General features: G+C 40.4%; 1 protein-coding gene across 1 annotated transcript; it reads right to left on the minus strand.

Moving 5' to 3' along the window:
* Positions 1 to 1,673: 1,673 nt before the first annotated feature.
* LOC112844847 (collagen alpha-2(VIII) chain-like) lies at positions 1,674 to 10,795 on the minus strand. Its single transcript, XM_025904447.1, has 5 exons — positions 10,776 to 10,795; positions 3,364 to 3,507; positions 3,008 to 3,109; positions 2,651 to 2,752; positions 1,674 to 2,398 (listed from the first exon to the last, which is right to left on the minus strand). Exons 2-5 carry the CDS (start codon positions 3,483 to 3,485, stop codon positions 2,293 to 2,295), a joined length of 432 nt encoding a protein of 143 aa, XP_025760232.1. The 5' UTR covers positions 3,486 to 3,507; positions 10,776 to 10,795; the 3' UTR covers positions 1,674 to 2,292.
* Positions 10,796 to 15,442: the final 4,647 nt, after the last annotated feature.

A 15,442-nucleotide genomic window follows, 5' to 3' on the forward strand; every position in this document is an offset into this window, starting at 1 on the left:
CATAGAAGATCAGGTTTCCTTTCTGCAGCTGATCAAAAGCCAGTTTTCCCAGAGACTCCATCATCTTCCTGCTCTCTGGACTCCAGTGTGGATCTGTCTCAGCTCCTCCATCATACTTGACCTTCTTCACTTTGGCCTGAACCACCAGGAAGTGGATGTACATCTCAGTCAGGGTCTTGGGCAGCTGTCCTCCCTCTCTGGTTTCCAGCACATCCTCCAGAACTGTAGCAGTGATCCAGCAGAAGACTGGGATGTGGCACATGATGTGGAGGCTTTGTGATGTCTTGATGTGGGAGATGATCCTGCTGGCCTGCTTCTTATCTCTGAATCTCTTCCTGAAGTACTCCTCCTTCTGTGGGTCAGTGAACCCTCTAACCTCTGTCACCATGCCAACACAGTCAGCAGGGATCTGATTGGCTGCTGCAGGTCGTGTGGTTATCCAGAGGCGAGCAGAGGGAAGCAGTTTCCCCCTGATGAGGTTTATCAGCAACACATCCACTGAGGTGGACTTTCTAGGGTCAGTTAGGATTGTAGTTTTGTGGAAGTCCAGAGGAAGTCGACACTCATCCAGACCATCAAGTATGAACACAACCTGGAAGTCTTCAAAGCTGCAGATTCCTGCTTCTTTGGTTTCAGTAAAGAAGTGATGAACAAGTTCCACCAAGCTGAACTTTTCCTCTTTCAGCACATTCAGCTCTCTGAAAGTGAATGGAAATATGAACTGGATGTCCTGGTTGGCTTTGTCTTCAGCCCAGTCCAGGGTGTATTTCTGTGTTAAGACTGTTTTCCCAATGCCAGCCACTCCCTTTGTCAGCACTGTTCTGATTGGTTCATCTTTTCCAGGTGAGGCTTTAAAGATGTCTTCTTGTCTGATTGTTGTTTCTGGTCTGTCTGGTTTCCTGGATGCTGTTTCAATCTGTCTGACCTCATGTTCATCATTGACCTCTGCAGTCCCTCCCTCTGTGATGTAGAGCTCTGTGTAGATCTGATTCAGAAGGGTTGGGTTTCCTGCTTTAGCGATGCCCTCAAACACATACTGGAACTTCTTCTTCAGAGATGATTTAAGGTTACGATGACAAACTGCAGCTTGAAGTTCTGAAAGAGAAGAAATATGTAGAATATCATTTGAAAATGGAAATAAACACTTAATTCCAAAAATAATTAATCTTTAAAACATTCATGCTCCATCTCTTAAGACATTAGTAAATGTTCATTTATCCAAAAGTTTAAATCCTCTTACTGCTCTGCAGACGGTCAGCCAGCTCCTCCTGCTTCATTCTCCTCAGGAAGTCCACTGTGATCTTCACAAATGCCTCTCTGCTGCTGCTCCTCTTGCTCTCTAAGCATTCTGGGTAATCTGGACTCAGAACCTTCTGGATTTTCTTCAGCTCGTTCTTCACAAAAGTGATGATGTTGTCCTCCAGCAGCTGGAACAGAATACTTTATGAATGAGCCAATCAGACTGCAATCATGGAGCCAAACATCAGATCCATGTTGGACACACTGACAATCCACTGGTCTACAAAGAGCAGCATGGAGATGACTGTGAACAGAATAGATGTAAAGTAGTTGTTGTACATGTACAGACCATAAATATGGAGTCCAGCTGTGTTTGATGCTGCTGGGCAGACTGACCACTGGGAACCTCTGAGCTCTGCTGGTCCACTCTGTGGAGGAACCATGAAGGATTAGATCAAGCACAGGATAAAGATCCAGGAGTTTCTGCTCAAATAACTTCATCTGAATCAAGTCTGTCAAGTTTTAAACTCTCAGATTGTGAAAATATGGGTCATTTTTAGTAAGTATATGGACGTCCTTTCAGTGGGGATGTCAGGGATGATTTTGAAGAAGCTCATTGAACTGAACCATCAGCAGATCACTGCTCCAAAACCAGAACATGATCCGAGGTCTCTCCACCACCAGAACACCAGCTTTACTAACGTGGTAGATCAGTGTAGTACAGATCAATAACTGATGAGTCCTTTGATCAAAATCACCGAGTGCTTCACATCTGACCCTCTGATGCTTCTGTGGACATTTTGCATATTTAATGAATGTCTGACAGTTTTACATTCATTCTATGAATACAGTGAAATGTTGTGTTATTGTCACCATGTTTTTTCAGCATCATAAATTCTTAAGTTCAGAAAATTAGATTCTTTTTTCACAGCTGAAAAACAACAACATTTATTTTCTATTGAAATCTGCATCATCCACTCCAAAGGTCACAATCTGAAGGTCACATCTGGTTTTGTTCCCTGTGATTAAATCTGAGCATCAGTATGGTGGGATTTATCCACTACATCCACACCACTGTGGTTCAGTGTTGTCCTGATGGAGTAACAGCAGCCAGTATGATCCAGGCTTTAGCTGCTGGGTCTCTGTGTGACCTCTCAGACTGTTTAACAGATCAGACACAAAGAGAATCAGAGCAGCTCTTTAAAGACAAACATGAACCCACTCAGGTCACACTTTCCCCACAGATATGAGCATCACTGTCCCCAAACAGCAAATGACCAAGTCGAACATTTGGATCTTTTCTCTTTCATTGTTTTCTTTTTAATGAATCTTTGTAACAATCTGAGGATGTTTCAGGTCAGATTTATCCAGGAAACACAAACATGTAAAGGAGTCATCACAGCTCTCTGACCTCGTTGGTCCAGGTTCACCACTGAAGTTTGGAGGTTCAGGTTTGGACCGGTCACTCCTCACAGACGGACAGCTGGATCCTGCAGACTGTGACCTCTGACCTCTGCAGACACAAACATGATTGAAGCAGCTGTGATCACACAGACTGCAGATAATGCAGCTGTTTCCTGTCAGTAACATCCTCTTAGATTAGAGTTCAGCTTTTTACAGGAAAACTGGACAAAATTGATTTTTGTTACAAATTCATTTTCATTTCCTCTCAGCTCACAAACACAGTCAGACAATCAACCAGAATCAACACTGATTATAATGTCAGTGCAGAATTATTTCTGTTACTCAGTGAGTTCAGCTCTCTGACCTCGTTGGTCCAGGTTCACCACTGAAGCCTGGAGGTGGATCTTTGGACCGGTCACTCCTCACAGACGGACAGCTGGATCCTGCAGACTGTGACCTCTGACCTCTGCAGACACAAACATGATTGAAGCAGCTGTGATCACACAGACTGCAGATAATGCAGCTGTTTCCTGTCAGTAACATCCTCTTAGATTAGAGTTCAGCTTTTTACAGGAAAACTGGACAAAATTGATTTTGTTACAAATTCATTTTCATTTCCTCTCAGCTCACAAACACAGTCAGACAATCAACCAGAATCAACACTGATTATAATGTCAGTGCAGAATTATTTCTGTTACTCAGTGAGTTCAGCTCTCTGACCTCGTTGGTCCAGGTTCACCACTGAAGCCTGGAGGTGGATCTTTGGACCGGTCACTCCTCACAGACGGACAGCTGGATCCTGCAGACTCTGCTCTGTCTTCCTCCTCTTCCTCCATCATCATCTTCTTGTGGACTTCAGTCAGTCTGAGAGGTAAACCACAAACACTCAGTGAGTTACTGAGTTACAGTCGCTGACCTCTGACCTGTCATGTGACCTAGAAACCAGGTCACATGATTCACATCAGCTCACACACACTTTCTACCTTCACCTGCAGAGGAAACACAAATCATTCATGTGCACATCAACTGAAATCCTCCTTTCCATCATGTGTGCTGTCCAAATATCAGCTGCTTCTTTCCTGCTTCATCTCAGTGTCAGCTGAATGCAGTCAGACAGCAGTGTGAGGCAGAGGAAGCTGCCATCAGCTGCTCTACTATCAGTCCACTAGATGGAGCCATGAAGCACACGTGATGCATTCACTGACACACACTGATTCACTATTATTAAGAAAAATTAGAAGTGACAGTTTTTTTCTGTACTTGTGTTGATGTGGACGTTGTGGAATGTTTTCTCTGTCAGTGCGCCCCAGGGTGGCTGTGGCTACAACGTAGCTTGTCATCACCAGTGTGTGAATGTGTGTGTGAGTGGGTGGATGACTGGATGTGTCAAGCACTTTGGGGTCCTTAGGGACTAGTAAAGTGCTATACAAATACAGGCCATTTACCATTTACAATTATCTAATTAAGTCAGTCTAATTATCAAACCCAACAACCTTTGTATTGTTGTGATAATTACTTCCTGTTGAAGCAGGAGGTGAAGATTTTAAACGGATAAAGTCAGCATGTTTAATTCAGTTCTACACTACATCTATGCATCCACCTGCACTGTAATTATAAAGACCCCTGACCTCCAACAGCTGTTGACACAGTAACTGGTTATGGTCAAACAGATGTGTCCACCTCACAGCAGTTACTGTGGAACAGCAGCTGAGCTCATTCTGCAGTTAGTGTTTCAGTGAGAGCAGCAGCTCCTCTCAAACTCCTCCACAGACTGATGGAGGCAGGAAAATCACTCTGGATTCTAATGATGAACAGATCAGTCCTGAGTTTGATGACATGGAGCTGACACATGTCACATTTACTGAATCCTGAAATCACATGAATGAAGAATTCCACTAACAACTGTTCCTTCATCTCTAGTATCTCACAAAAGTGAGAGCCCCTCTTACATTTTTGTAAATATTTTATTCTATCTTTCCATGGGGATACATTGAGGACATGACACTTTGATACAATGTAGAGTCAGTGTACAGCTTGTAGAACAGTGTAAATTTGATGTCCCCTCTAAATAACTCAACACACAGCCATTAATATCAGAACTGCTGGCAATAAAAGTGAGTACACCACTAAGTGAAAATGTCCAAATTGTGCCCAATTAGCCATTGTCCCTCCCTGGGGTCATGTGACTCGTTAGTATTACAAGGTCTCAGGGGCAAATGGGAAACAGGTGTGTTGAATTTGGTGTTATTGCTCTCACCCTCTCTCATAGTGGTCACTGGAAGTTTAACATGGCACATCATGGTAAAGAATTCTCTGAGGATCTGAAACAGAGACTTGTTACTCTACATAAAGACGGCCTAGGCTATGAGAATATTGCCAACACCCTAAAACGGAGCTGCAGCACAGTGGCCAAGACCATACAGCAGTTTAACCCTTTAAGACCTACCATAGAACCAAGTCCACCAGAGCTTATATTATATTTTTACATGCTGTAGTGCCATTTTTGGGAACATTTCAAGTTACTATACATCAATACAACCATTATAGCCCAAATTTTAATAATGTGTATGCATTAAGTGCATAGTAATTACATAAATAGCAAAAAAGTACAATAAAGTACAAAAAAATTGAAATTCGTTTTTGTTGTTTTTACATACATTTCTAGTTAGAGGAAATTTAAGAGGGTTATCCCTCTAAACTGTAAATACAAAAACGTTGCACAAAATAGTTTCCCACCACAGGAAATTTATTTTGAGTGTCTTCATAGTTTTATTTTTGAAATACACCAATTTTTATATACTGCAGAAAAAACGTAAATAATAATGGATTGGATTGATATAGCGCTTTTCTAGGCACCCAAAGCACTTTACAATTCCATTATTCATTCACTCTCACCTTCACACACTGGTGGAGGCAATCTACAGTTGTAGCCACAGCTGCCCTGGGGCAGACTGACAGAAGCGAGGCTGCCATGTCGTGCCATCGGCCCCTCTGGCCACCACCAGTAGGCGGTAGGTAGGGCAAAGTGTCTTACGCAAGGACACAACAACCAGCACAGAGAGAGCTGGGGATCGAACCGGCAATCTTCTGGTTACAGATGAGCTTCCCAAACCCCTGAACCACGGTCGCCCAATAAATATTATAATGCAAATTTGCCAAAAAAAACCAGCATGTGCATTAAAATAAACTCTTTCCAGCAGTGCAATTTGAGTTCTAAACATCCCAGAAACTATACAGAAAAGCATAAAGTCAAACACAACTTTTAAAAAGGACTTGTTACCATATGCCACACACTGCATCACATGGCTGCCGTCCCACAAGGAAGCCTCCTCTAAAGATAATGCACAAGAAAGCCCACAAACAGTTTGCTGAGGACAAGCAGACTAAGGACATGAATTACCTGGTCTGATGAGACCAAGATAAACTTATTTGGTTCAGATGGTGTCAGGGATGTGTAGCGGCAACCGGGTGAGGAGTACCAAGACAAACTGAACAACAAACTGGACTGGACTCATAATTCAGACGCCCTCTACAGGAAAGGGCAGAGCAGGCTGTACCTGCTGCGGAGACTCAGGTCGTTTGGAGTGGAGGGCCCACTCCTGAAGACCTTCTATGACTCTGTGGTGGCCTCAGCCATTTTTTATGGTGTGGTCTGCTGGGGAGGCAGCATCTCTGCTGGGGACAGGAAGAGACTGAACAGGCTGATCCGAAGGGCCAGCTCTGTTCTGGGATGCCCTCTGGACCCAGTGGAGGTGGTGAGTGACAGGAGAATGGTGGCTAAGCTGTCATCCCTGATGGACAACATCTCCCACCCCATGCATGAGACTGTGACAGCACTGAGCAGCTCCTTCAGTGGGAGACTGCGGCACCCACGGTGTGGGACGGAGAGATTTCGCAGGTCTTTCCTCCCCACTGCTGTCAGACTCTACAATAAAGACTTTTGCAGCTGATCAAACACACAAACCCACACATGTGCAATAAGACTGCTATATGTGCAATTCTTCTTCTGACGAAGTTGTGTTTTTGTATTTTCCTACTCAGTTGTATATAGTATTTGTATTTCCATTTTATTCTATTGTACATAGTATTTTATTTTATTTTATTTTATTGCATTCCAGTGTTTTCTAATTTCTGCTACATAACTTTGCACTTTTGCTGTAACAAAACAAATTTCCCACCTGTGGGACTAATAAAGGCCATCTTATCTTATCTTAAGACAAGTGTCTCTTGCCTACAGTCAAGCATAGTGGTGGGATGTCATTGTTTGGGGCTGCATGAGTGCTGCTGGCACTGAGGAGGTACAATTAACTGAGGTAACCATGAATGGCAATATGTACTGTGAAGTACTGAATCAGAGCAGGATCCCCTCCATTCAGAAACTGGGCCACAGGACAGTTTTCCAACATGATAACAGCCCAAACACACATCCATAAAGACCAGTGCCATGCTAAATAAACTGAGGGTAAAGATACTTGATTGGCCAAGCATGACCTAAACCCTATTGAGCATCTGTGGGGCATCCTCAAAGGTGGAGGAGTGCAAGTCTCTAACATCCACCAGCTCCAAGATGTCATCATAGAGGAGTGGAAGAGGATTCCAGTGGAACCCTGTGAAGCTTTAGTGAACTCCATGCCCAACAGAGTTAAGGCAGTGTTGGAAAATAATGGTGGCCACACAAAATATTGACAGTTTGGACATTTTCACTTAGAGGTGTACACACCTCTCTTGCATGCGGGTTTGGCATTAATGGCTGTATGTTGGCATATTTTAAGGTGACAGCAATTTTACACTGTTATACAAGCTGTACACTGACTTTATATTGTATCAAAGTGTCATATCCACAGTGTATCCCCATGGAAAGATAGAATAAAATATTTACAAAAATGTGAGGGGTGTACTCAATTCTGTGAAATACTGTAAATGCAGTTTTTTTACTGTCTATGTACAAATTGAACTTTGAGTCTCACTTCAGATTGGATTTAACTATGTGTGTGTGTGTGTGTGTGTGTGTGTGTGTCAGTCACACCTTTATGTGTTACTCCAAAAAAAAAAAAAAAAGCCGTCTGACTGCTCAGACTGAGTCAGGGTAAAGTTCACATGCTGATTTGCTCTGTTTGGATTCTTCTTCTTGCTTTTCTTAAAAGTAATGCAGTATATTACTTAGTTACTCACTAGATTAAGTTGTGTGTTGGACTCCCTGTTATATTCTGTTCCTCAGACCAAGGGTCTATGAACCAACTGAAAGAAAGAAAGAAAGAAAGAAAGAAAGAAAGAAACAAAGAAACAAAGAAACAAAGAAAAATGAACCAAACAGATTTTCTCTTTACAAATATCAGAGTCTACAAGAGAACAAAGATCCCAGCAGGATGTCTCTGTTTGGGAAATACTCCAGTCATTTCCCTGAACCTGGTTAGTGACCTGAATCAGTGCTTTTTCCATGAATCCTACAGATGCTACCATGAAAACATGTTCAGCTTGTGTTTGAAGAGGACTCACATGCTGACATTAGATACAGAAGAACTGAGAACATAAAGGGAGCTGCTTATTGAGGGAAACCCAAAAAAGCAGAACACAAGCAGCTCTGTCCTCTGTCTCACATCATGTTCATGAGGAGAAAAAAAAGCCCCTAAAGTTCCTAAAGACAAACTGTTATAGGAGGAAACAAAGCCAACTTACAGCCGTCCTGGAAGGAAGGGGGAGGGGGGAGGAGGCAGATTTTCAGAAGAGTTTCTGACTGTTTAACGTCATGATGTCAGATTTAATCTCGTCTCATTTCTGTTTTTCCACTGAGCAGGTTCAGCTTTTATTAAAATAATTAAATATGTTTGTGTCTTTCTCTAAATTCTTAATTATCAGTAATGTTCCCTGAAAAATCAACATTTCTTGGTTCTGATACAAGAATCTCATTTTCATGGCCGCCGTTCAAAGTGACCCAAAGTGTTTCTAATCTCTCGAGAACCGAGGTTTTACTGGTGCTCCTGAATGCAGCATAAGTAGGAATTTTCCACTCTAAGTTTCATATGACATGAACACAGACGGATGACGTGTCTGTGTCAGTCTTTTTCTTTTGAAACAAACTTTATTGAGACCTATGAACAGTCCAACACCCATGAATGAAATTTAGAGGAAATTTAGAGGAACTCACTATGGAAACTCTGATCAAAGTTAAAGTCCTGGTTTCAAACTTTAAGCTTTTTTGCTCAAGCAGTTGTACAGAAATAATATTAAACTATAACAGTAGTGATATACAGTGATCCCCTCAAAAATAAACACAGAGATATAAAACTTCTGTCGATGCTGCCATTAAAACAGTAAAATAGATCCACTGATCTGATTTTTTTTACTGTTTATGAAGAACAAGCAAATATATTATAAGATGATGAGAGGTGAGAAAAAAAAATTCTCAGAATCAGTCGTTTGTATTCAAATGTCAAAGTTAGTGTTCATCTGTTCCACTCCTACACGTCACTATAAAGTTTAATCTTCTAAAAGTCAAAGTTTGAGTTCATATTCACTGCAGTTTAGTACAATATCTACATGTTAATGCTTGTTTGTGCTAAACTGTTCGTTTGTTCTGTTTCACAATAAAATATAGATATAAACATCTGTAACATCTGCACTTTAATATCTGGTATTTTGTACAGACAGAAGACAAAAGGTTTTCTTTAGTATTAATATATGAGTCCCGTACAAATCAAATATGTATATATAAAACTTAAAACTGATTTTTTTTCAAACTTTTGTCCTCACCAGGAAAAAAACAAAACTTTTTTCACGTCAAAGCTCAACATCTGACTTACTATTAATATAAAAACCATGACTGAAGCATCTTTAAATGTTCCGATTTATTAACAGTGTTTTAAATTTAATACAGTAACTTTTGTTCAGTTTGAGAAATGTAAAACATGTTTTATCCTCCATCTTTGTTTAGGTGTGAACAGTCTGAGCGGACAGTTCGTGATATTTTTAACAGAGGCCGACCTGCTGAATCAAATTTGCTTTAAAAAAAGAAAGTCCTATGCTGTCCCTCCACCTGCTGCCTCTGAATACAAAGGGTGAGGACTTATCTTAACACTGTGGCAGATATGTAACCATCTTTAAATGATCTCACTGACTGTCTTTTTAATACTTAAATAAGATATTATCGCTACATCTCAGAAATGACCAGCAATCTTACAGACGTCTTGCAAGAGAAAACAAGTGAAAAAAAAAACAGAAAAAAAAAGAAAAAGAAAAACAAAACTGACAGATAAATGAAGGAAGACATCTGTGGTGGCTGAAACCTCCACACAAAACATATCCACAGACAGCAAGGTTGTTGTAGTTTTGTAATTTCTAATTAGCTTTTATTTGTATTTCTTTTTCACTTTGTGTTTTTAATTCTGTTTAGTTTCAGTTAGTTTCCACGGTGAGTTTGCTTGTTTCAGCTTATATTAGATTTTTTATTTATTATATATTTAGGGTGTCAGAGGCTGGACTGACGTAGATTAATGCAGATTTTATGATAAAAACTGAACTTTTTGAAAGCAGTGACTCAGTCTTTTTTTTTTTTTTTTTAGCCAAATTAACAACACTAACAGACCATTTCCTGTAAAATGTTAATCAGTTTTCCAAAATCATTTCATTGATCATTATCAATAATTTAGTTTTAGTTTATGTGTGCAGTTTTTATTTCTACTTTAACTTTTTTTAGATCTAGCTGTAGTTCTAAGTTAACTTTCAGTTTTGTGTGTTTTGTAACACTTCTTCCTGTTGGAGAGGAGCCAACAGTTTGTGACGCAGTATTTTTAAGACTGACATGTTGAACCTGTATCTAACACACATCTATACTAAGTATACATTTACAAAGTCCACTCTCTGTCTCCTGCTGTCCATGTAAATAAAAACATCCGGAGCTCAGAGGCTCTCCGGTGGAGCTCAGGCCACATTCAGTGTGTTTAGTCTGATTCCCGGACTCTGATCACATGGCAGAGACACTCGGCCTTGTTGGAAAACATTACACACTGACTTTAATGGAAAGACCGGAAATACAAACACACACAGTTTGTTGTGTGAAGAAATCAAACATGAGCTGAACAAACAGTAAAGTTCCTAAAGACAAACTGTTAAAGGAGGAAACAAAGCAAACTTACAGTTTCTTCACACACCAACAACAAGCTCCACTCCACACCTGGACACTAAACACGGACACACAGGTGAGCTGCTTCCTGGAAAGAGGCGGGACTCACCCTGAAGCAGGACAGGTGGGAGGGGGAAGGAGGCAGATTTTCACAATAAGAGCATTTTGTTTTCGAATGAATGTAAGGTCTCACTGATGTTTTTGACTGAGTGACTTTGTCAGAAATATCAGTAGCTTGATATCTTTTCACCAAGTTTTTATTTCTTTCTCTGAGCAGATTCAGCAATTATTAAAATAATAAAATCACTTTTTATCAGCGAAATTATCAACAAAATTATTAAAGTCTGAAAATCAACATGAATTTGGTTCAAATCAAAGAATCTCCTTTTAAAATCCGCACATGGACTCACATAGAAAACTACAGGCTGATATTAACTTTAAATGAATTAAATCCAGCTCAGAGTTTAATGTGTTCATCAATTAAATACAAGTATGAACTAATATAACTGAAGTAATACTCTGTAACTGTAATGTAGTATCAATACAGTTTTTACAGCTGAAAGAAACATTTAGAGGATTTTAAAAGAATCAAATTCAGTTCATATATTTTTAGACAGTGAAGCAGTTTTTAATACCTCAGCTGTTTTCTCCTCCCACCTTTTCAACAGACTCGAGGTAATCAGACATTTCTATCACAGCTGTTTACATGTTTGTGCGGAGTGAGCTGCTGTGCACTGACAGCAGCATTTAATGAGCACATCTTTAAGTCTTTCAGTGGGAAATGCTGTCAGAACACATTCAGACTGTCTGCAGCTGTGTTCAAAAACTCCTCAGAAACTATATTTAGTGAATGAACTTCAAAGTGTTTCAGCTGCAGCACAGTCATCAGTCTAAGAAATATCCAGATCATCTCCAACATCATAGACCAGCTCTGACAGAAAAGAGCCATCAGTGCGATCAATGATTGTCTGAAGCTTCAAACAGACGAGTTTAAACAGGGACTTCTGTAGTGATGTGTAAATGTCCACGGGATGAGTTATAAAGATGCAGCGATTTTATTGAACTGTGGATGAATCCAGTATGTCTGCATGATTACACTGATTACACTCATGTTAAAGACAGTCTGTGGGAGCAAACTGATATCTAACTGTGATTTCAGTGCCAGAAACACAAACATGTGCAGGTGAACACACTCTGACATCAGCTCTGACAGTACAGACACAGTGGCCACTATCTGTGCATTATTTAAGGGAACAGGAAGTTATTTTAGTGCCCATCATCCCTCTATGCTCCCCCACACATCATATGTCACATATGACACATTCATTATTATCAGCATCAGTGAAACAATAAAAAAAATAACCATATGGCTTGTGTCACTGAAGAATGCGAGTTTGATTGATGGCCCCAGCCTTGACCTTTTGACCCTACCGGAAGTACTCCAGAAGTGTTTAATCGATTCCATATGTGTGACTAATCGCATCCGGTGGGAAAAAAGGAGGTGGTTTGTGGAGGGAGGAGAGTAAAAACAGAGGGGCCGGCGCACACTTTTTCTATGCGCAGACAAGATGGAGCCTTTCACTCTGCAGCCCTGGGTTCCTCTGTACTTGGACGTGGAAGAGAGGGTGACGCAGCAGATTTCTGATGAGAAGGCGGAGATCGGAGCGCATGCTGTATAGAGAGACAGAATGATCGCGGCAGTTAGGTTTCCACAGACAAACTCATAGTTTGAATTCTGTTTTAAATATTATGACAATGTGATCTTGATAACCATTTTCTCAGTAAAGAGCTATTTCTTTTTTCAATAGTGGCTTTATTTTGCTTTCTTACGTTACAGGCACAATAAAATAAAAACCTTTAAGATTATCCGACTAGTAACGGATTGCATTTATATATAGTGCCGGGTGGAGGCGAGCTACACCATTGCTTGTATGTGTTAAAAAAAATATTATCCCTAAGTGAAAAGAGCACCGCGCACATATTCAGAAATCGTTCTTACTTAAACAATTAAAACACCCCATGAGCTATTTTGGTTTTGTGACAGAAACTCTAAAAGAAAACTGTCTTGTACTACGCACATCGAGGAGAAGTCAACAACCCCTCTAATCGTTATTAGTATTTCTTAATGCCTCCGGGAAAGCAAAGAATTTCATAAAGGCCTCAACTCCTTGTACGTGAAAAATAACCCTGAGTAAAAAAAAAGGAAAAAAAGGAAAAAGAAAAAAAAGCACATATTCAGATCTCTATCCCAAATAATTTTATTAAATCACCCCGATGAGGTATTTTGGTTTTGTGCAGCCACTCCTTATCAGACCGAAAGTAAAGAGTTTTTCTTCATTTTTTGAGCTCCTTTTACAACGGGTTTTCTCATTAACAGAAAATAGACAGAATTCCTAAAAGAAAACGGCCTTGTTTTATGCACATCAAGAAGGAATCAGACGACCGTCGGTTCATCCCGGTCAATTACCTCCAAGAGATCGGGATGCTTCCTCCATCGGTAGGGATGGGTATCGAAAACCGGTTCTTGTTGAGAACCGGTTCCCACTGTTTCAATTCCTTGGAATCGTTTGCCATTTTTGCAAACGATTCCCTTATCGATTCCAGTCGCCCCGAATGACGTCACCACGTTGCGGAGCGTCGGAGGGTACCTGGCAGGAAACACGGCGCCTAAGCGGCTCAAACGCTTACAAGTTTGTTTATACTTTACGAGAACGAATGACAACAGGGCAACTTGCAATACTTGCAAAGTAGATATTTCATTAAGGGAGGAAACACTACGAATATGCAAAAGCATTCGCTCACAAAACCGCTCCGGACTCGTGAATCTCAACCCAGCAGCAGCAGCGGTAACGTTTGCACGTCATCTCCCGTTAATCCGTTAATAATCAACTAACAGTGCATATTATGTTAGCGCGATCTGCCTTATTACAAAACCTGCCATTACTGTGCATTTAGGTGACCATGATGAGAGAGACAGACAGAGTCTGGCTGGCACTCGCTGGCAGTTGTCGCTGCAGTCTACCGGTAGCGTCTCTTTTCAGGCCCGAATGTCACCGAGCAGTGACTAGTTTGTGGTAAAAACCTTGCACCCGTTTGTCACAGCAGATGGTAAGTGAATGTGTTTAATTGCAGGCAGGGACATTACTGGATATTCTTGTGTAATTGCTACAGAATAATTTATGTTATACTTTGTTATTGCTACAGAAGAATATTTATTTTATTATTTTACGTTTATAATTTTCCCCGGGGACCCTGTGACACCCCATTGAAGAGCCGTAGGCTGGATCTCTTAAGATCTCACTGTTGGGTTTGTAAGGCCATGTTACTCCTAAATTTCTATCTTGTTGAAAGAGAAGATATAAAACAAAGTTCTAAGCTAATCGACCTTAGTGTTCTCCTTTTTAAAAACAAGAATCGATAAGAGAATCGATAAAGAATCGAATCGTTAAACAGAATCGAAAATGGAATCGGAATCGTTAAAATCTTATCAATACCCATCCCTATCCGTCGGGTACCATAAGTGTATAAGAAAAAAACTCCAGAGAATTTATTATTTTTGTAAGAGTGAGGGAGAGAGAGAGAAAGAGAGAGCGAATCGATCAAACTTTTCTACAACACGTTATACCACTCCGGGTCAGGAGGGGCGATATAGCACAGACCGGCTGGATGACTACGCCGGATGGAAGCATAACCGGAAGCGTGGCAACGAGTTTCCCTTTGACCTTTATCCTGCTCCATGATCAGCCGTTAAGTCTTTCCTCAATATTGCTGTAATGTAACAACAAAGTTAGTTTTTTAAGACCAGACAGGTCTCAAAACATTCCTTACACGCAGTCATTGAATTAGCATCTGTGGCACAAATAAGCTTCAGGGACTGACTTGTTTTTTTAGAACAGACCTTTGACACTTGGATGTTGGCTTAAGTTTTACCCAAAGAGAAATTTGACCCTAATAAAAAAAACACGATACTGTGGTGAATACTTACCTCAACTTTGATGGGTTTTTTTCTCAGCTATTTAATCTGATAAAAGTAAAGACGTTACAAGGACAGAATGCACATTGCAGAGTACATGAATGGGATTTCCTCCTCTCTATACTTACACTCATCCCTAACAAATGCCAAGTCATCATCTCCATATTGTGTGTCCCACGTTTTGAGTTTCATTGAAGTGTACTCAGGTGCACAAGATGTAAAACAATGTATTAGTTTTTTAAGCCTCTTACCGAGTCCCCGTCAAGATGCCTTTCATTTAAGAGACTAATAATTTTTTTAATTTAAATTGTGCTAACTTCAACACATTAACATTAAAAATAAAACATATTAGAACTCATTTTTGTTGGACACAAAAACAACTCAAGCATATTTTTCAGGAGCCGGAACTAGGGCTTACAAGTTTGCCGTGCCCCTGGGGACCAGTGTGAGGTTGTGCGGCAGATCCCGGCGTGGAGGGTCCAGACACTCCTACGGCGCAGACTTTGCTATCTGCACAGAACGTTTCTGGTGTGGCTTATGCAGAAGAGACAATAGAGCTCCCGGTAAGCATGTCTGTTGTAGCCTGCCCTTTATAAATATCTCTTTGATTATTCAAACAGTGTTTAAAATGTGACTCGTTTGTTATCCAAAAACATTTTATCTATGTTACTGATTTAAAATATACAGATATATATTTTTCAAGTTTT

Source organism: Oreochromis niloticus, unplaced genomic scaffold (genome assembly GCF_001858045.2).
Source record: "Oreochromis niloticus isolate F11D_XX unplaced genomic scaffold, O_niloticus_UMD_NMBU tig00001669_pilon, whole genome shotgun sequence".
In the NCBI taxonomy this organism is placed as follows: Eukaryota; Metazoa; Chordata; class Actinopteri; order Cichliformes; family Cichlidae; genus Oreochromis; species Oreochromis niloticus.

Excerpts from the sequence above, each read along its gene's own strand:
- LOC112844847 (XM_025904447.1), bottom strand. The coding sequence starts at position 3,485 with ATGATGATGGAGGAAGAGGAGGAAGACAGAGCAGAGTCTGCAGGATCC. Across the intron at positions 2,753-3,007 it reads GGTGAACCTGGACCAACGAG|AGGTCAGAGGTCACAGTCTG; the intron begins GTCAGAGAGCTG and ends TTGTGTCTGCAG. Across the intron at positions 2,399-2,650 it reads GGTGAACCTGGACCAACGAG|TCTGAGAGGTCACACAGAGA; the intron begins GTCAGAGAGCTG and ends TCTGTTAAACAG.